This window comes from Drosophila gunungcola (assembly GCF_025200985.1).
Source record: "Drosophila gunungcola strain Sukarami chromosome 2L unlocalized genomic scaffold, Dgunungcola_SK_2 000052F, whole genome shotgun sequence".
Taxonomy (NCBI): domain Eukaryota; kingdom Metazoa; phylum Arthropoda; class Insecta; order Diptera; family Drosophilidae; genus Drosophila; species Drosophila gunungcola.
The window spans coordinates 98,562-119,461 of record NW_026453165.1 but is presented as its reverse complement, the minus strand read 5'-3'; the positions used below and the strand labels follow the sequence as shown (position 1 = coordinate 119,461).

Here is a 20,900-nt window from a genome sequence, read left to right as displayed (position 1 = left end):
AAAATATATATGTGCTTGCCCGAATCCAAAGCCATGTGTGCTTGTGAGTTTTGGGGCATTTCTGTTGGTTTCATTTCGTTTCGTATCGTTTGGGCTGGCTTTTCGTTTTTGGTGGGCAACAAAAATATCACACGAGTATAATTGAGTTTGACACAATAAATTGCTCATCGCGGGACAAGAAGCTGCTGGTGCTGCTTCGGCCAATCCCCTCGACTGGCTGTTGTTGTTATCGCTGACCTTTAAAGCCGCCAGCGCGCTGATTTATAAATTGATTCTGCTTAACTTTGTGGCACAGCGGGTAGCGCTCCTTGGGCTACTTGTACACCTCTCTTTTCTTCGTGCCCGCAGCTTCAGCAGCCGCAGCAGCAGCAGCAACAGTTGCTGCAACACACCAGCAACACACACATCAGGCACATTCGCTGCAACAGTTGTCCAAGCTGACCAATCTGCGCTGCCTCTTTTGATTGTGGCACATTAACACATCTGATTGTGAGCCCGGCTCGATTGTGATGCCTAAGCGAATCTTTAATGAGTCCACACAATGCGAGATCATGACCAAAAGTCCGGGGGATCAGGTATATTTGGACAGTGAGAAAAAGCCGATGAAATGGGTCCTAAAATTTGTCCTGCAATTCCATTTGAGCAATTGAGAAAGACATTATTTAAAATGTAGTTATTTAGAGTTTATGATCTCAATTTCTTTAATACCTTGAGGCTATCTTCTTTAACATTTATTAAAATGGTAAACTGTTTGGGTTTCTATTATATATATATATTTTTTTTTTTCTGTGTTCTAAAATGTTGAGATCCCTGAAATCAAGACTTTTCAGCTGACAGTGACGACGGCACGAATATTTCAATTAACTGACAATCGTTTGACCGAAAATGAAGCCCACTGAGCTCCTTGCCACTGAGAAATCAAGAAATCGAGAGATCGGCAACAGCTCTTGAGGAACTGCCTTCGAGTGTCAGCAAAACTTTGAGAGAGACAACGAACGAGGCAGACGAAATCCGCTGGCGAAATGCGATAAAATGCAAATCTCTCTTGATGTTAAAAAGACGCCAGCCAGCCAACAATTCAAATCCAAAAACGAAACCAAAACCATGGATACCAAGATTCCAAGCCAAAAATCCAAATGCAAGCGACAAAACAATGGCAGCAAAAATGGCTTCGCTTGTTGCAATGTTGCTGCTGTTGCAGTTGCAATGCTGCTGCTGTTGGTGGCACATCAATGTCAAAGGAATCGACAGTGCTGCTGGGGGTGGTGGTGCGGTGGTTTCTCAGCGGCCAGCAGACAGGAGACGGGCTAATCTTCATCAGCCGCCGTTTGTAGTTGGCGCAAAGTGTAAGCTCACACAAATCTCCAGAGAAAGAGACGCAGAAAAAAATCTGGGAGAAAGAAGAGGAAGAAGTGAAGGAAGGCGGCAGGGAAATGAATGCAGGAAGATGGATGCAGCTTTATCTGCTCAATAGATGGACATTTGGATAGATTGTTCTTGTTTGGCTTTGACGTTCGCCAAGCAGCCTTGGCTTCGCTTCTCCCCCTTTAAAAGGCCCTCATTTCCCCGGATCCAAAGTTGCATTATGAGATTCTATCATCGCTTCATCGGTGTGTGTCCAAATTGTTTGGCCACAGTAGCAGATGCTTCGTCTTCCTATGTTCCTGATCAACACAGAAACAAAATATTGAACTCAAATCCGTTAACCGTTGAACCGTTAAAAAATTATACAAAATTTATACTTATTACACAGTTTGACTTAATGGTACCGACTCTGAAAGGATTTTACAGGCAGACTACTTATTTATTTTATTTTTTGAGGCTTAATAATAACTAAATTTAACGTAATTGGTATTTTCAACAAATCCAAGTTCTCTGTGTTATCAATTTAATATGCTTTTAATTTTATTTTGTTATTCTTTTTGCAGTTACTTGATGTTCTTAGAGTGTGGCTTGTGTCCGATAATAATAAAACAAATTTATTTAATATTTAATACATTTTAAGTTATACAAATGGAAAAATAGCCCACCAATGCTAAATATTCTGCAAGTTAAATTAAAAATGTAAGGCTTTCAATAACTTTCAAGAAAATAATTTAACTTAATCAAATCAGCAAAACATAATTTAATATTAACAATATCTTTTTTTTTTAACTTAAGATGACCCTATTTCATATTTTCTTACAGTGCAGCCGTCAAAAGCAGCTGAAAAAGAACAACTATTATTATATTTTAATGGCTACCTTTGTTGCAGTATTGGGATTGGGATTGGGTTCTTCGAGTGGTTGGATAGATGGATGGCCGTGTGGTGACTGGTTGTTTGGTTTGGCGGATGATTCTATTGCCATTATGGCGGCGAATGCGCTATGCGCTTGTTCCATTATGCGGCGTTTGCTTGTCAGTCTCTAATGGATTCTGGATCTTTGACTTGTGGATCAGCAAGGAAATACAAGCTTTTTGGCTGCGATTGGCCTCATCTTTGGTGGGTTCATGTATTTTTTTTTTTTTTTTTTTTTTTTTTTCGGCGCCAGTGCAGTCCTCAAACGTATCGAATTACATTTGGCGTCTGGTTTGGGTTTTTTTTTTTTTTTCTTAACCGTCGGCGCTCTAACCTTTGATGCAGCTCATCTGTGATCTCTTATTCAGGGCCTTTCGGTCCTCCGCAACTCCTCCCACATCAAACGGAAACGGAAATGGCCAGCTGAGATCTTGGGAGGAAAAAAAAGACCGCAGGAGGTTTCCTTTCGTTCGTAAAAATCTGTTTATTGTGATTGCTGTCTGTGGCGGGGGAATCCTTCTTCTTGTCCCGATCATTTCCAATCAAGCCGGCAATTAGCAACCCCCTCTTACCCAATCTCGCATTCATTTCGTGGCAGCAATTATTTTCGCATTTGTTGGCCACTTGCGAATGCTAATGCCAATGATGCGGCACTGAAATCGTAATCGGAATGGCAATGGGAACGGGAATGGGAATGGGTTTTGGGATTGAATAAGGAGAGGGAATGAAGCTGGGAACGAGCTTATTAGTGCAGCCATTGCCATTGCCATAACTTTGGACAATAAAACGCAGTCGGGACAGAGACTTCAAAGGATTCAAAAGTGTTAAACTGACATGCAAGATGAGAGGCAGACGCAGTCAGGAAAGATGGCAAAGATGAGGATTGTGAGCTTGTACAGAGACCAGGATGCGATTGGGGCGGATGAAAACCCTGGCAGCACTAAAAAAAAATGATTAAAGCTTCAGGATGTTAGACTTTAAAAAAGCTAATATATGATTGTTTTTTTTTTTATCTTTTTAAATCAAATTTGAATGTAATTTTTGTTTATATGTATTGCTTTTTATGACTTTTAATCAGAGGGGTCACGCTGTCGTAATCGTAAGCTTTGTGGTATTTTTTTTTTTTTTCTTTTTTTGTGATGCTGATAAGACATTATGTTTCCTTTTTCTATCGCTAATCTAAATGAAATTAGTTTTTATCTATTCCTTGACTCTAAACTGATATTCGTTGTATGAAAATATTAAATTTTACACCATAGTTTTTCTAAGTGGGCTGAGGTTAGCACCGATGACGGACCTAAAGTCCAGCGGATTGGATTGGGGATGTCGACTTGGGCACTGCCCCGCCAGTCAGTTTAGCGTCACCCCCTTTTGCTCGACGCCCCTGCTCTGCCCAAACTGACACTTGCAATGAAGACATTAGCCGCTAATGGAATTGTTATTAAGCCGCAGAAGCGCGCCTCTGGAAGAAATCTGCAAGCGGAAAGAAGGAGAAGAACAAAACCGCAGATCCGAAGAAAGGCTCGGGTTGATGGGATGGTGGATGCGATTCTTGTTCGTTCTCTCGCTGCTGCAGCTTTAATTTGCTCATCAGTGCGGCCATTCGAGTTGGAATAAAATTATTATTGTATTTCATTTTGAATTTCATATGTGGGATTTGGTCCTCCCCTACTCCGTTTCTCCGCAATGCAGTAATCACTTTATTGTGAGCGTGATGTATTGACAAATTATAAAAACATAAGACGGCAGGAGGGTAAGATGAGAGAGACTGGGGAGATCTACAACTGAATTGAGCCTTAACACGCATTCCGCAAATCACTTATTTTGCAATCAGAGGAAATCCAGCTTTACTGGCACCACTAGAACCACTAGCACCACCACCTGGCCCTCTGAAAGTGGGCAGGGCTTTGGACTTTGGTGGCGGAGCTGTCGAAGTCCCGATTTGACAGGCCTAGTGAAAAATGCCCGGCCCTAGAACAATGCCAAGGTTCGATCTACGTGCGCATACTTGGCGAGCCACTTAAATGGCTTTAAAAATAAACCAAGCCAGATCCACGGCTCAAGCCAATTTACACTGGCAAAAATAAATATAAAATAAATATTTATGTTTATTAAGCCGACGATTTTTTCTATTCCTCTTAGATATCCCATAAATTCATTAATTATTTATTTGAATTAATTTGATTCGAACAGACGAAGTCTTTACATGTTCCTAAGACAATTTCAAGTCTTCCAAATAAAATGTAAAATATTTAATCGATCTGATCATTATTCTCATTTTCTTTAAGTGCATTTAGGACATGGGCTTAGCCTGAGCCTTTTGCCTTTTCCGGCTGGGGCCCATAACAAATTAAGGTTTTTCACTTTCCATCTTTGTTGTTGTCTGGTGTGTACACACCCCAAAAAATGCGTAGCCTAAATGAATACCTAGGCAGCGCCAACAACCCATAATCATAATCACCATCATCATCATCATGGTCGGTTGTGGTTCCTTAGCCTCCATTTCTGGCGAATCCACATCCAGGTGGCTTCGCGTTATTTGTATTCGCTGTAATATGAATTGACTGCTACTAATTATAACCACGAGCGTTTAGATGCCCTTCTTTCGACTAAGGATAAAGCTGAACTTACGTTTCTGTAAAATGTGACCGAAAAAACAGCAAACAAGGCGAAAGCTAACTTCGGCAATGCGAAGTTTGCACACACTTTTATTTAAATTAAACATTTAACATTTTATGATACGGTTTTTTAACAGCTTTTTAAGCATTTATGATTAAAAACAATAAAGTTATTTTGATTATGAACCTATCCCTTGAAACAAATTAAATATTTATTCCTTTACTTTACAAATTGATTTAATAGTAATTTGATAATTTAATAAAAAAAATACTCTTTTATTTTAATTGTTAAATTCAACTTACTAAAAGACATTTCGATGAAAAGAAATTCACTAACTATACACTTTTTGCTAAAACCCAAGCCGAAACACCCAATCTTTTCGAAAAGGTATTAAAAAGGAGAGAAACATATTTTAGCAGTTCCAGCTCCGCATTGTTGATCTGCTGCAATTGATACGAGCGCAAGTCGAAGACTGGCAAATGGAAATAACTCAACTGGACCTCAGGATCGAGACCCGAGACTGAGATTCAGAGGGAAGCTGCGACTTGGGTTGCGACTGAGGCAAATAATGATAATGACGACAGGCAAGGGCGCTCGACGGGTAGGTGGTGATGATGATCCAAGGCGGAGGTGTGGTGCAGGCCAGAAATCAGCAAGAAATAAATGAGTTCATGCAATGTCTTTGAAATGAAGACAAAGTGGATGTCGGTTGTAGGTTGTTTTGGCTTGTTGTGCTTATGGTTGGATTCTCAGATCTTCTTGGGCCTGTGAAATTGTGCTGGGAATTGTCGGCAGAGTGTCTAGATGAGCCACATCCTATCGGATCTAGGAGCCCAATCTCCATTTCGTGTGTGTTTGTGGATTTCATGAGTCCACAAAAGCTCAGTTTCTTTGAAGCAGAAAAAATGCATTTCATTGAAAAAAAAACACCCGTTTTAATATGTTTAATGATTAATATTTAACTTTTCTTTTTAAATTTATTTGCTTACAGTGTAAGCAATGCCTCTGCAACCTCCTTGCGTGAGCGTGGTTGGCCCTTTTCCTTGCCTTGCTTGTAAAACTCCCAAAGCGAGAAAAATTGAACGCTCCTACAACCACTCATCATACCCACGTGTGGTCTCCTCTCCCTTTTTTTTTTTGCTTATAGCAAATTAATCACAAAAGTCCAGGGCATTTTTTATATTTCGTTTTCATTTATTTTATTTTTTAAATATTTATTCTCTTGCTTTCGTTTAGCTATTACAAACTATGGGCTTAGCAACTAGAGGATTCTTAGATTGGTGAACATTTTTACAGCTTTTTGCTAGAACGTAAGAAATTACACAAGTAGCATCACACACAAGTGAACATACACTACGATCTATAGCTAGGCATGTACATCTATAAGTTAACTGGTAACTAGGCTATACTTAAAGAGATTCCTCTTTCGCTTCATACGTCGATCCTCCCTCGTTTCTTTTTATTCGTTGGTACGTTCCCATTTTATTTCGGTTTTATACAAGGGTTTCATTTTGTTTGCTCCCCGATAATTACTAAAAACAACTTTTTACAATTTTCCCCTTCTCACCGTAGAATGAATTGGAATGGAAATGTGAGTCGCAGCCTGATCTGATCCCCTTTAAACAGGGATTGCCGGCTGCTTAAGTGCACTTGGTTTGCTCCCATAAAACTAGTTTAGGGTTAGTCCTACGCTACAGCTACAGCTAAAGTTACAGATACTTATATGGGATACTTAGGCTACAGATACAGATTCGAGCGAATTCGGTTCGAGTTCACTTGCTAGTCTAGGCTATAAATGCTTACAACTTATGGCTGTTCTGGCTCCTGCTGCTCCTCGCTTTTTGGCTTTGTGTGCAAGCAAGTGAGTTTCAGAGAGTCTTGTTGGCTTTGTGGTCGTTACTGTGATTGCAGTGCATTCATGCCCCAAAGTGCAGGAGTGAAGCTACTTGAATTTTAAAGTAAATTGTTTAAATTGCTTTACAATAGAAATATCCGTCCATGACGGACGGAAGGACCATCATAACTAAATTGCGATTCAGAGACTTAAAACTTTGTTTGTTCTGTGGTACATACTTTAAACCCAAACATTTTATTTTGTTTACCTCTCAGTGGGGCTTTTTTGCACTACAATCCTAACTTAAATTGTTTATGAAATATATATACAGTTATAAATGGGTATGATGTGTACGTATGTGTTTGTGTATGGGTGAGTCGGGATGGTGCAAGTAATACTATATGCATGTTTACATCCTCGTGCCCACATTTCCCCTCTGACTGGGCTGAGGGGCGTGGCCGTGACGTGGCAGCGAGACATGAGGCAGATGCGTGGGTGGCCCCGCCCCCAGAGGTGAAATGGAGGGCGACCTTGTGGCCAAGGGCGACAGAGATGGTGAGAATGATGGTGACATCGCTGACGAGGTGCTGAAACTGCCACTTGCCTCATGGCCAATGGGCGATCGTGGCAAATGGGTGGGGGCCAGACTCAAATGGGGTGGCAATCTCATTGGCAGATTAATGGCCCGCGGCGCCACATTGGTGAGAAGGGGGGGTGGTATGTGTGTTGGTGGTGCCAAAGGTGGCGGTTTCAGCACCACACTTCCCGACGAAGAATGTTTGCTCTTGGCGGAGGAGGAAGCTCCACTCCCACTGTGCTCCGATATAGTATCATCTTTTAATCTGGCTATTTCGGAGAACACATGCGCCAGTGGCTGATATTGAGGTCCCCAGTCGAGGAGGTAGTCCCAGTTGTAGCTGCCCGCCAGTTCCTCCTCGCTGTGGACTATGGAACTAAGGGAGCCACCCACGTTACTGCCTCCCACAACTACGGGCACCGGAACTGGAACCTCTCCATAGCTGCTCATCACACCATGACCATGGGTGATGGCCGTGCCAATGGTTCCTATCGAGCCCGCCGTGGTTCCCGCGTCATCTGCACTGCTCCCTATTTCCGAACCCGCTCCCGTGACATCGTTGAGCTTGGCGTAGATCAAGTTGGTTATATCCGATCTAGCGGTGGCATCGTCATCGTGGAACATGTGCATCGGGTGACTGGAACCAGCCATGCTGGATGCAGCTCCACCGCCACCGCTGGGATCGTGGTCTACGATGCCCAGACGAGCCAAGTACTCCTGGGTATTTTGCACAGATATATCCGAGATTCTGCCACCATCACTGCCTGCGCCAGCTCCTCCGTTTCGGTGATGCAGTGGTCCCTCGTTTATCATACGGATCTCCTCATCCTCTCCATCATCCTCCGCCGATCCTCGTCCGCTGGAACCCGACTGCTCAGATCCGGATAGCTCGGAGGTTGTGGCTGCCCCGGAACTACCGGCATGAGGTCCAAAGGGAGGAATCTCGTCGTATTTGGGAGGAGCGAATTGACCAGAAGCCGCTCCCGCCGCACCACCTGTAATTCCCCCTCTTATGGGTATCGTGTCGAAGGCACTGGGATCCACGTAACTATTGGAACTGCCCACACCCACAGTCTCTGTGCTCAGATGCGGTTTGACCACATTCCTCGGCTTCCGACTTCTCATGTGCATGAACAGAAAGATTCCGGCGGCAGCACAAAGGACCAGGAGAAATGCTACCAGTAGACCAATGGCCCAATCGCCCATGGAGCCGCTCGACGAAACACCAGCACTGGCCAGATTTGTGCCTGGATGGGCCAAAGGATCCAAGGCGATCTCGACAACAGCCATGCTGGACAGAGAGTTGTGGCGCCCCGAAGAAGCTGAGATAACCAAGCTGATATCCCGACTATCCATGTACAGTTGGTCATCTCCATCCAGTTTGAGTTTTCTCTTGATAAGAACAGCACCACTGCTACGGTTAACCTTGAAGTGCGAGTGTGGAGCACTTAGTTGGTAAACCACTCGGCCATCTGGACCACTGTCGCCATCAGTTGCCGTGACTTGACCCACTACGAAGCCCTGGGGCAAAGCCACCGCTGCCGGCAGCACAAATCTGTACGTACGCTCTGTGAACTGCGGAGTGAACTCATCCCTGGACTCGATTTCCACTCGCACAGCTACTCGAGCTTTTTTGCCACCCATGTCAGAGGCTTGGAGTTCCAGATCATAACGTTGCCTCTGCTCGTAGTCGAAAACGGAAGCGGATGTAACCAATCCACTTTCCGCATCCACTCGGAACAGTTTCCACGAACTTTCGTCGCTGGGAGCAGGAGCAATGCTGTAGTTGAGTTGTCCAAAGGGTCCCTTGTCCAAATCACTGGCATGAGCACGAAATACAGAGCTACCAACGGGTTCATTTTCGGCTAGGAAGTGAACATATTCAGAAAGCGGAAACTTGGGTTCATTGTCGTTCTCATCGTGGAGTTCCAATCTAAAGGGTTGCAAACTGCAAAGAGGTCTCGTGTGATGACTATCGCAAGCTCGGATAATGAGCTCATAGCTCTTGGCCCCCGAATCGTAATCTAAGCGGTTGTTCACAAAAAGTACTCCACTGACGAGATCTATTGTAAACATGTGCTCATCATTGCCAGAGGTTATGTCGTACACCACTTCTGAGTTCGGGGTGTTCTCCTGATCAGCATCGATGGCCTGTAATTGGGCTATGGAATATCTCAAAGGAGCTAGTTCGCTGATCTCAGCCTCGTATTTGGCACTGCGGTCGAAAATGGGGAAGTTATCGTTGGCATCCAAGATTGTAATGATCACCGAGATTCCGGAATTGGAGCTGCCAGAAACTGCAGATCCATGTGGATGGCTTAAAACCAATCTTAGTTTGTACAGATCGTTGCGTTCTCTATCCAAAGACTTGACCAAAACAATTGATTTGGACTGTAGCAATTCAAATTTGGATTCCTCATTTCCAGAGGCAATGACAAAGGATTGATCGAGAACATCCTGCCCCAGTTGGAGGACAACTGAGCCCAATGGAGCTGCCTCGCTGATCTGGGCCCTATATTGATTTTGCTGGAATTGCGAACGTCCTGAGCCATTGTCACTTGCCTGAACCCTCAAAAGTGTAGAACTTCTCATGATTGGTTTTCCTGCATCCTTGGCTGAAATTTGGACAAAGTAATCTCCGCTGGCGGAAGTTGCAGGCTGCAATCTACTCATATTGACCGAAACAATACCATTTGATGGGTGCACAGAGAAGCCATCCAAGTTTGGTTCAATTGAGTAAGTAACCTGGGAGTTTTTGCCCTCCGAATCTGCATCAGTGGCATTGACTGTTAGGAGCTCCAAGTCCATGTAAAGACTATCACTGATCTCGGCCTTAGCTGGCATAATGGCAAAGTAAGCCGGTGGCTGTTGGGCCAGGAATATCGGTGCGTTATCGTTTTCGTCATTCACCCGAATAGTGAGGATAGTGCGAGCTTCATGGGCTGTATCTGAGGCAATCACCTCGAGCTCATATTCTTGCTGGAGTTCATAGTCCAAATGTCGTTTCAAGATGAGCTTTCCACTATACCGATCTAGGGCGAATATGGACAGGTTTTCTGTTTCCAATGTTGATTCGCTGCCAAGACGATAAGTCAGAGTGGGATGAGTATCCACATCGTTGGCTGAAATGGAGGTTATTACAGCTCCAAGTTCAGTGGCTGGAAAATAAAGAAGAGCCAAATAGGGAAGAAATAAGATTAAATGGGAAAACAAAATCAAACTCTATTGCGGGGAAAACAAATTTTAATGGGGCAAATTTTTTGTATAATATTTAAAAGTTTTCAAACTTACCTTCACTGACACTGACGAGATTGTTTGGGGGAAAAGTGGGCTGGTTATCATTCACATCGACGATCTGCACCCTTATAGTGGCAGTGCCCGTCATCTGGGGGACTCCCTCATCTGTAGCGATGATTTTGAGCTTGTAGATGTCACGGATCTCGCGATCCAACACGATGTTGGTCTTCACAATGCCACTGAAAGCGGGTTCAATGACGAATGCATTGTCGTGGTTGCCATCGACGATATGAAATCTTAGTCGAGCGTTGGAGCCTGCATCCGAATCGAAAGCTTGAACCTGGGCCACGAAAGTTCCTTTGCTATTTCCCTCCGAAACGATTGCCACAAATTGCTTTTGCGAAAACTGTGGACTGTTGTCGTTCTCGTCCTCCAGTTCGATCACCAATTCTGAGAAGGCGGCCAGAAAGGGAGCCTCAGTGGTGCGAGCTACCACAACCACATGTATTTCATTGGGCTGGCTGTTGGTCAGGGCAAAGGATGACGATGTCAGGGCCCTTTGGGATCGGGTGGCATTGTTTGTATCCTCCTCAGCTGATTCGTCAATTTCCTGCTCATAGTGCATAGCTCTGCCACGATTCAAGGCTGACATTGAGGGCGTGGCAAAGCGATCAAAGTCGAGAAGGTGGGGTTTATTCACCCTTATGTCGCCTGACAGTGAATCTAAGGACAATATACCGTCTTCATTGCCAGCACCAAACGAGAATTGCACCTTTTGGCGACGACCATCGCTTCGAAGTGCCACAACTTGGATAAGTTTTGTGCCCGAAGGAGAATTCTCCATGATCTTGACCCTATATGTTTCGTTTTGGAAACGGAGAACCGGCGATCCTTGGTGCGATTCCCCTACTAGAATTTCAATGAGACCCATGCTGGACTGGGGGGGATTTCCCTTGTCCCTGGCCATCACCTCCAGTTGCAGTAGTTTTCCACTCTCACTGGCCAAGCTCTGTGAGGCACTTAAGGCTCCCGTGCTGGGATTTATTCGAAACTTTCCACTTACGGCTGAGTTTTCTGCCTTGAGGGAATAAACAACCTCTCCGTTGCCACCCAAATCGGCATCATGGGCCTGAACCTTCAGCAATGTTTGACCAGGTTGAATGAGAGCTGGGACCTGTCCGATATAGGGATATCGCTCGAATACGGGTCTGTTGTCATTGACATCCAGCACATTGATCTGCACCGGAACCGAAGCTGATCCCACTTCATAACGTCCTCCGTCCGTGGCCAAAACCATGAAGCTGTAGCTCGCCTGCAGCTCGCGATCCAGTTTTCTGTTTTGGGAAAGGAAGAGAAACAGAAAGGGGAAACCATTCAATTAATGGCCTGAACACGATCAGTCGGCGATGGGCGCCGCTTGCGACACTAATTAGGTATCTCTGGGAGCCTGCTCTCTTATTTATAATATATAATCGTAATCCCACCGACAATTAGCCACACGAAAGGAATCGCAATGGATCTAGGCAGGAAGAAAGGGAAGAGATCTGACAAGGCGGTTTGCACTGAAAGAAAAGCTTTAAAAGCTATTCAAAATATTTTAATATCGCTCCTTTGATATGCTATAACTCCCAAATGGTTATAGTGCGCTGGATAGGAACATCGCAATTGGTTATGTTTTTTTTTGATTTTCAATGATTTTAGTTACTTTAATTACATTATGTCCCATTTCTACCAGTGCATAGGGCTCGCGGGCTGAATGGTAATTAAGTCATTTGTTTGTGGTCTTCCCACTGGAGATGCACACTCGCATTAGCATTCGCCTGGCTTGAGTTGACTTGAGTTGGTTTGATCTGCGGCTTCAGTTGACTCGTCTTCTTTGTGGCCAGAAAACTAATCCCGGCAGTCAGGACGGCCTGCCTATCGCTATCACGCAGCTTTCGAGCTCCCCTGGAACATGTTTGCTGCCACAAATAATAAACCTAAATGATTACAATCCTTCGCTGCAGTTGCAGTTAAAGTCGCTGCAGACGGAAGGCAGTCGCCGCCGCTATTCCACTCCACTCCACTCCCCTCCACACCACACCACACCACACCACTCCATTCCATTCCGCGCTTGCATGTTGGCCAATAAAACGAATTTAGCAAATTACAAGCTCATCCCGGGCAGAGGGCCATTTTATGAATTGAATCAGTCAAACTGAAGTGGAGGAACAGCGAGTTGTCTTGTCCAGTGCGCCTCTGCTCTACCCTCTGTCTACCCCACCCCGTGTTTTAGGCTGGATGAGAAACAACAGCAGAAATGCTTTCAAGGGTCAGTCATCAGTCCGAGGTAGTTGTTTTTGATCATCAGGCGCGGACTTATGGTCGGTAAAGAAGGGGACAGGCAGCCAAGTCGGGGATTGGGTTATCTTTCACTAAGAAAAATTGTGGTTTACTGTGGAAAACTTCTTATACACTTTAAATTAAATTTAAAACTCAAAGCACGTTTAGCATCAGCTATCCAAAAATGTTTATAACATCCCACCTATAAATGTTATTATTTGGACGCATTTATTAAATATTTCTCGCAGTGCAGCGGTTAGCCCTAAGCTCTTGACTCTACTGGCTTGTCCATCGTCAGTCAGTCAGCTAAGGCCAGAAAAAAAAAAAAACGAAAACTAGCAACATCGGATTGGACAAGCGGCAAGCGCATTTTTGTCTTTTTACCCTGTTTTGTTTCTCGGTTGTGTAGACGACCGCAAAGGCAAGTTTTAAGTCCAGGCTAGCCAGCAAATCCAAGACCAAGTTTCAATCCAGGTTCCGAGTTTCAAGCTCCCAATACCACCGATTGCAAGTCCAAGTGCAAGTCCAAGACTAACAACAACGTCACGAATTGTCTCTCAGTCCGTCTGATAGTCTGCTCTACAATTCTGCTCTGTTTGCCATTACCTCTTCATGTGGAGCTGGAGCCCCCCGATCCCCCAATCCCCCGATCTTTATTCTTGACTCTGTTCTTTTCTTTGTATTTTTTTTTTGTGGCTTTTTGGCGGTGGCGGGGATTTTGTTTTTATTGTTTGCCGACAATCAGCGAAAGATAAAAATTGGTACATGACAGCGGATCGCGTTTGTATAAATGGCAACACTGACGCTACTGTCATTTCGAGTGCCCCCTGCATGGCAACCCTTCTTCTTTATTTCTCCCTCCGATTCCTCATGATCCCCGTAGGTACTCCTTCTCTTCCTCACCGATCTTCTTTGGCCGGAACTGAGCAGGAGCTATGTCAGACGGAACAAGCAATTGTTGTCATCATTGGTTGTCAATAAGCATAAATTTGCACCGGTGGGGGCCCAGAAAGGCCACAAAGAAAATGCAGAGAGAAAAACTCTCAATAGGAAATTAACAAACAAAAGCCAATTAAAAAAATATATATAAAATAACTGACAAAAAAAGAAAACAGAATGAAAGAATAAATAAATGAAATTAGGAAATATTTCATTATATTGAAATCATTTCAAAACGTTGTTTATAATGATTTGCAGGAATATCTAAGCATTAACCCCTATTATTTTTATTTGAGTAGGCCTGGCTTAAGCCATTTATTTTCTTCTTGTGCACAAACAGCAATCGAAGAACACACATAAAAGGACAACGACGCATTTAGGATCCACGTTGCAGCCCCACCTTAAGCTATTTATAGGATTGTCTGTAGGAGTAGAAAAGGGCAAAAAGTAGGCAAAAGTAGAAAAGTAGGAGGGGCAGTGATGACAGCAGACGGATTCGCAACATTGTGGCTGGATGCGTAGGACGAAGAGCTACGTCCTCGGATACATCGATTTCCATGCCGCATTAGCTGAGGAAATTACGGCAATGGTTTATGTCGCGTCCTTTCTGAGATCGGGCTTAGTGATAAGATAAAGCCAAAGCAATGACCCACAGATGCTCAGGAGAGGAACTAGGTACAATCCAACCAACTATGTATAAAACTTACCCAACGGTAGTAATTAATCCGCTCTGGCTGTCGATGGCAAACTGCCATTGGGTTTCATTGGCCAACGAGTAAACGAGTCTGGCATTCACGCCCAAATCAGCATCCACGGCATTGATTTGCACCACACTTGTGCCCAGCGGTGCGTCCTCCTGCACGCTGGCAATATATTTGCTTAGCTTAAACCGCGGTGCATTATCGTTCTGATCCTCAACGAAAACAGTGATGTTACAGTGTCCCTGGCGACTTTTCGGTTGCCCCCGATCCGAGGCCTGGATCTGCAGAATGTACATAGATTGCTGCTCCCTATCCAAAGCTCGTACACTCAGCTCTCCAGACCGAGCATTGATGCTGAATTTGTTGCCTTGATTGCCGCCTACAAAAATAGGATAGTATGACACAAAAAAAAATTGTAATTTATAATCATGATTTTTAATACGATGTTTTGTTGGTTAAGTTATAGAAATATTAGGTTTTTATTAATTCAACATTATATTGTAATTTCCCTACCTGTAATGCTGTAAATAAGATCGGAGTTGGGACCTTCATCCAGATCGCTGGCCACCACAGTGTGGATAACACCCGGTTCGCTGTTCTCCGGAATGGATAGACCATAACACGATCCTGGTCGAAATTCCGGAGAATTGTCATTGACATCTCCTATCGATATGTAAACAGTTGCCACATCGAAGTGCTGGCCATTCGATGTTTCGCCATTGCTGTCCGAGGAGCGCTGTTTTCTTACCGCCGAAGAGGCTGAGGTGGCCAGGCGGTTGGCATCCCTTACGTAAACGGGTAGGACATAACTGGCTTTAGACTCGCGATCAAACTGGCCACGCGTGGTAATAATTCCTCTTTGCCAGTCTACGTGAAACAGGTCGTTGGCCACGCCATTGGGAATCTCGTAGCTCAGGTTAGCTGTGAAATATAAGAGTGTATATTGAAAGTTTGAATAAAAAGATAAATAGAAAAGTTAAAAGTTTGGCCAAAAAATCTTAAAAATCTGTAAAAAAAATCCTCACCATTTTCTCCACCGTGAAGTGACTTTGCAGTGACCTGTAGGACGAAACTTCCACTGGGAACATTCTCCAGTATTGTGGCCCGATAAACAGCCTGCAGAAATCGCGGTGGATTATTGTGGCTGCCTTGAACGACAAGCTGAAGATTTAAGAAGCTTCTTTTTGACTCCGGTTGACCATGATCTTTGGCGCTGATAACGAGACTGAATCGTCCATTTTTCTCAACATCCTCGGCGGCAGGAGGCAGTGACTTAACCAGCTCAATAACTCCTGTTTGGGGATTGATTCTGAAGCGACCCTCGCCATTTCCACCCGTTATTTCGTAGGTGAGGCGTCCATTATCGCCAGAATCTTTATCAACGGCCACAATATGTGCCACATTCTCTCCAATTCTAGTTGAATCGCCTATGAAAAGCGTGGCGGATTTTCCGCCATTTGTATTCGGGGAAACGAACTGCGGAGCATTGTCGTTGGCATCCAGAACTCGTAATCTCACAGTCACCGATGTCTGCAGTCGGTCTGGCACATTCGAAGATTGATCCAAGGCTTGCACAATGAGCAGGTACTCTTGCACAGCTTCGAAATCCAAGGGAGCCTGCAGACTGAGGGATCCTGTCAGGGAATCAAGACCAAAAAGCGGCATTGCCTGCTCCTGGCTCTCGTTTAGTTGTGGAAAATAACGCAGCAAACGATACTGCAGTTCTCCATTGGTTCCAGTGTCCGCATCCGTGGCCGTAAAGTTGTGGATTATTGTGCCAAGGGGAGTGGCCTCGCTCACCTAAAAAACACACATAGAAAAACAATAAAGTTTAACAATTTAAACCTGCGGTATCAAGTTTTATGATCAGTGATTAAATTCGTTAAGAACACAATTTCGTTGCATAGGAACTTTCTATTTAGAGAAATTGGTTGACTTTATTACAAAGTGATGGTGCATATAAAAAAATAATATTTTACTTGGTATTGAATATTGTGACCATTCTGCTTTTCTTATTTATTTAAAAAAAAGTTACCGTTATCGTTAAACGAAAATATTAAAAATGTGCTTATAAAAGATAACTAAACTAAAAACAATCATAAATTTTACTGGGCTTAAATCCAAGCAAATGTTGTTTTTTAATTACCTGAAGATCAATGGGATCCTGTGACCATTCGGGTGCATTATCATTGACATCTGCCACTTCAATCTTCACCGTGATGGCGCTACTCTGCGGATTATTGCTGGCTGTGGTGTCCAAAGCTCTGATTTCCAACCTAAATTCCGATTGCACCTCTCTGTCCAAGAGACGAGCCACAACGAGGTTCCCCGTGTGACGATCGATGTCAAAGGCGCCCTCAATCAGGTCCTTAGTCAAGGGATTTAGAGTGTAGGTAACGCGCAAGTCCTCAAAGGACTCCTCCACACTATTCCGGCTCACATCCGCCGGACGTTCGCTGGGGCTGATGGAACCGACCACATGGCCCACGACGGCATCCTCGCGTACCTGCGCAAATACCAATTATAGATTATTTTTGTGGCATATTAAGAGGAATGAGAAGGAGGGGCGGCCGAAAAGAGGAGGATTGCAGACCTCTTGGGTCGCTCTACTTGGACCTGGTTGTTGTTCGGCGCGTATCTTAATCTCAACAACAGTGTTGAAAATCCAATCTTAAAGCAATATTTCATACTTCAAGATTACGAAGGCAGCAAACATTTAAAAATTTCATTCCCCCCACCCCAAAAAATAAGAGAGGCGAACAGAGCAGAGGAACCAGAATCTGGAGAGGAAGCCTGTCGTCCAGTCTCAGGTCCCAGGTCCCAAGACTCAAGTCCCCAACCAATGGCATTAAAAAGAAATTATGCATTCCGACCAAGTTGGCGGCCCCGAAAATCACTGCAGAAAAATGTTGTGAGCCATATGAGCAGCGATTTTTTTTTTGTGGTGGGGGTAAGGGGTAAGAATCTCCAAAGACAGAAGAAACTCCGCAGAAGAATTTAATATGCAAAACCGCAAAAACCGTTCCAAGAGGATCCTCACAAAACAAAAATGGAACAAAAAGACGAAACAAGAAAGGTTCTTCTCTCCTGCATTGGGTATCTTTTTTCATAAAATAAAAACATTGCAAATATTATTTGGGTCGCCAAAATGGAGACACAAAAATGACAGTCACGAGATTTATGCCCCGCCAAGATTACGCAGTTGGCTGCTTCAAAAGGCCGTTGGTGAGGGGGTTCATCAAGAGCAGTGCACTCAAAAATAAATCTTTTCGTTTCTTCTATCTTAGAATGTATGTGTCGAAAAAGTATACTTTTATTCTTGTTTTTTTCTTTTATTATCTGCCACATTATTAGTTGGATTGTTATTTGCTTTTCCACAAATATTACTCTTTTGGTATTTAAAAAAAAAAATGTATTTTTTACTTATATAACTCTTGATTTATATGTATAGTATTTTTGAAGTAACATTTTTTTTATATCATTGTTTTGTGATATTTTTGTTTTAAGCCTAAGCCTCCTGTTTTTCCTGAGTGCAACGTTAACTAACGACTACTGGAGGCTGCGGCTTGTTCATTTCGGTTTCGGCCAAATTATGCACAGAGCCCAACCACAAAAATGGCGCATGATTTGTTGTGTGCTTTTATGGCAGGATCTACAAGGAACGGAGAAAAAAGGGTATAAAACCCCCGGGGGTCGAAGGAAGGAGTGCGACTGGTGGAGGGAATTGCTTAATTACATCGGATTTATTTGTGGCAATCCGTCGCTGAGTAATTGGCATCACCCGACGACCGCGGCTTTACGGCGGAGTGCATCTCTGTTAGTCCAACGCCAACGCCAACGCAAAAGAACAAAAGCCGAACGAGAATGTGGAGCGGTATCAAAGCGAACGGCAAAAGGCCGACTGAAACGCAACGAAATGTGTCAATTTTAATTGTGGCCGATGCGGATTTAAGGGACGCACGAGGTCCCGACCTGGGGATCCTCGAGTTCTGTAGTTCTCTGCACTGGAAAAGACAAACCCCCTGCTCCCTGACAGACTGCCTTTGCTCTCAGAGAGGCAATTAAATGCATGTCAAAGCGTCGCAACCATCAGCGGTTGAAGCCGCGTTTCAGTCGGAATCTGAGGAAAATTGAGGAACGGAGGAACCCGGAGAACCGGGTACTTGGAAGTGGAGAGTATGCAAAACATGTGCGAATCGAACGTGATAAAAATGTTAAAGGGTTCCCAAGCGAAATGAAGGGAGAAGGAGCGGAGCAGATCACCATGCCAAAATCTAAGCAAGTGAGTTCCACGAGGCACGAGGCGGCTCCTCCTTTAACTTCCTCCATTCTCTGGTTCTCTGATCTCTCAACTGACGTCTCGAATCGCACTTAATAGGCCTGGCCGAGATCTTCCCCTTTCTGGAGGTGGAGGTGGAGGAGGAGGGGGTGACTTGTCACAGAGCACAGTGACAATTACGCGTTCGCAATGAAAACGCCGACAATGGAAGAGGCGATGCAGTGCACTGTGAAAAAGAATGGAGTATCATAGTACAGCGGTCTCAAAGGAACCAGTGGTCCCTCGAGCCGGATTAAAGCCCTCGAACATTTTGATTATGAAAATTTTCCCTAAGTCAGGGCTGACTTCTCTAGTTTATATAACACTTTGGTAATTCGGTAACCAAAAAGTGTTTTTGGCAAAGTGTAAGTTCGGCTCGCACAGTTTTAAATGCAAATCGCGACCCTTCCCACGTCGTGGCACTCTGTGACATCTGCTTCCGAGCTCTTTAAAGGGGCATGAGTAGGAGGGGGGGTAGGAGGAGGCCGAGGTGACCAGGAAGGGACTCTCGGGTAGAGTCGTGTTCTCGACCATTGTCACGTGAGGCTAAGGCTGCGGCTACAAATCATCCGCTGCAACAAAGGCGGCAAGGCAAAGGCACTTGGCTAAAAGCGAGGAAACTGGAAAAGGCGACAAACGCGCTGCTCACGATCGCAGAAAAAACGGTCGTGTAAAACTAGAAGCGTCAAATAGACAAAAGTTTTCCATGAAACCAACTTTGTTTCCTCATCTTCATCCCATCCCATCGCATCTCGAATTGACCCTCGCATAAATCTAGCACTCACCCTAAAGACCAGGCTAGAGCTGGTAAATGTTGGACGGTTGTCGTTAAGATCCAAGACCTCGACGCGCAGCATTCGCACTGTTTCCCTGGGCGGACTTCCGCCATCAGAGGCGGCCACACCCAACCGATAGATGCTTCTCTCCTCGTGATCCAATACCACTCGAGTTCGGATCACTCCGCTGCTCGGATCGATGCTAAATAGTCCGTGTCCATCGGAGTCGCGACCCTTGACAATCGAATAGGTGATCGAGGCATTCTGCCCGTAATCTCGATCGATGGCTCGAATGCGCACCACATCGGTTCCCGGTGGTTGCTCCTCCCTAACGCTAACCACATCCTCCTGAGGATCGGCTATCTCGGGGGCATTATCGTTGACATCGCTAACGTGGACGCGAACGGGAACGCGGGCACTTCTTACTGGGGTTCCCTGGTCACGGGCCTCTACCACAAGGTCGTAAAGCTCGCGGAGCTCCCGATCGAGCGGCTCTCGGGTTGTAATTTCACCTAAAAAGGAGAATATAAAGGTTATTGCTATTTCTCGAACTTAAACGTTTAACTTGGTAGTATTTCTTTTTAATAGTATGTTATTACTGATCTATAATGAGCTAAGTGCATTTTTCATAAAGAATTTCTTTCCTTTTAGGCCAAACATTAGGCTCTAACAGTTTATGTATTTATTTGTATGTCAAATATTAAGTTATTGAAATTTATCAAAACCATGAAAAACTGGCAAATAACAAACTTTAATATTGTGATCTTAACTTTAATTAAGAAGTTTTTTTGCCGTGCTGACAAAACTATAATATCCTATACTGGTTTATTTGGAGAAATACTTTTGCTGCACAAAGGCAGAAAGAGGGGAGTGAATGCATCGTTGCCTCCTAACTGGGTCGCCGATGATTAATGCCCCCGAAAGAAATTCATGTCATGCGAGTGCCAGTGCGGAGTGGAACTTGTTTTCCAGGATTAGCTGCACGAGATTTCCATACTTAATTTAAATGAGACGAATCGGAGAGGTGTCCTCTCTACAGTTTGAATACCGCTCGCCTCCAGCGGACACGCACATGGATGTGAGGCGAACTTGGACACGGACAGTGGCTGGATGTCAGACCAATGATATTCCATTGACGGATGAGCTGACAGCGTTAAAACTGTTGTTGCCCGAACACTAATGGTCAGGCATCGCATCGGGCACCGCTTTTGAGACCCGGCCGAGATCTCGGGTATCTTGGCGATCGCATTTTATCGCTTGGCAGGAACAGGTTTGCCATGCGCTTGATCTATGGGCCAG

The 20,900-nt window shown here is 44.3% G+C and overlaps 1 protein-coding gene across 1 annotated transcript in view; it reads right to left on the bottom strand.

Annotated features, from left to right (window-relative positions):
• Positions 1-6,070: 6,070 nt before the first annotated feature.
• Positions 6,071-20,900, bottom strand: part of LOC128253592 (protein dachsous) — a 74,581-nt gene continuing 59,751 nt past the window's right edge. The window contains exons 6-12 of the mRNA XM_052982103.1: positions 19,611-20,113; positions 16,654-17,013; positions 15,533-16,307; positions 15,021-15,428; positions 14,514-14,886; positions 10,600-11,879; positions 6,071-10,466 (exon numbers count right to left, since the gene is read on the bottom strand). Of these exons, the coding sequence (XP_052838063.1) occupies positions 7,141-10,466; positions 10,600-11,879; positions 14,514-14,886; positions 15,021-15,428; positions 15,533-16,307; positions 16,654-17,013; positions 19,611-20,113 (7,025 nt within the window). The 3' untranslated portion in view covers positions 6,071-7,140. The remainder of the gene's footprint in view (positions 10,467-10,599; positions 11,880-14,513; positions 14,887-15,020; positions 15,429-15,532; positions 16,308-16,653; positions 17,014-19,610; positions 20,114-20,900) is intronic.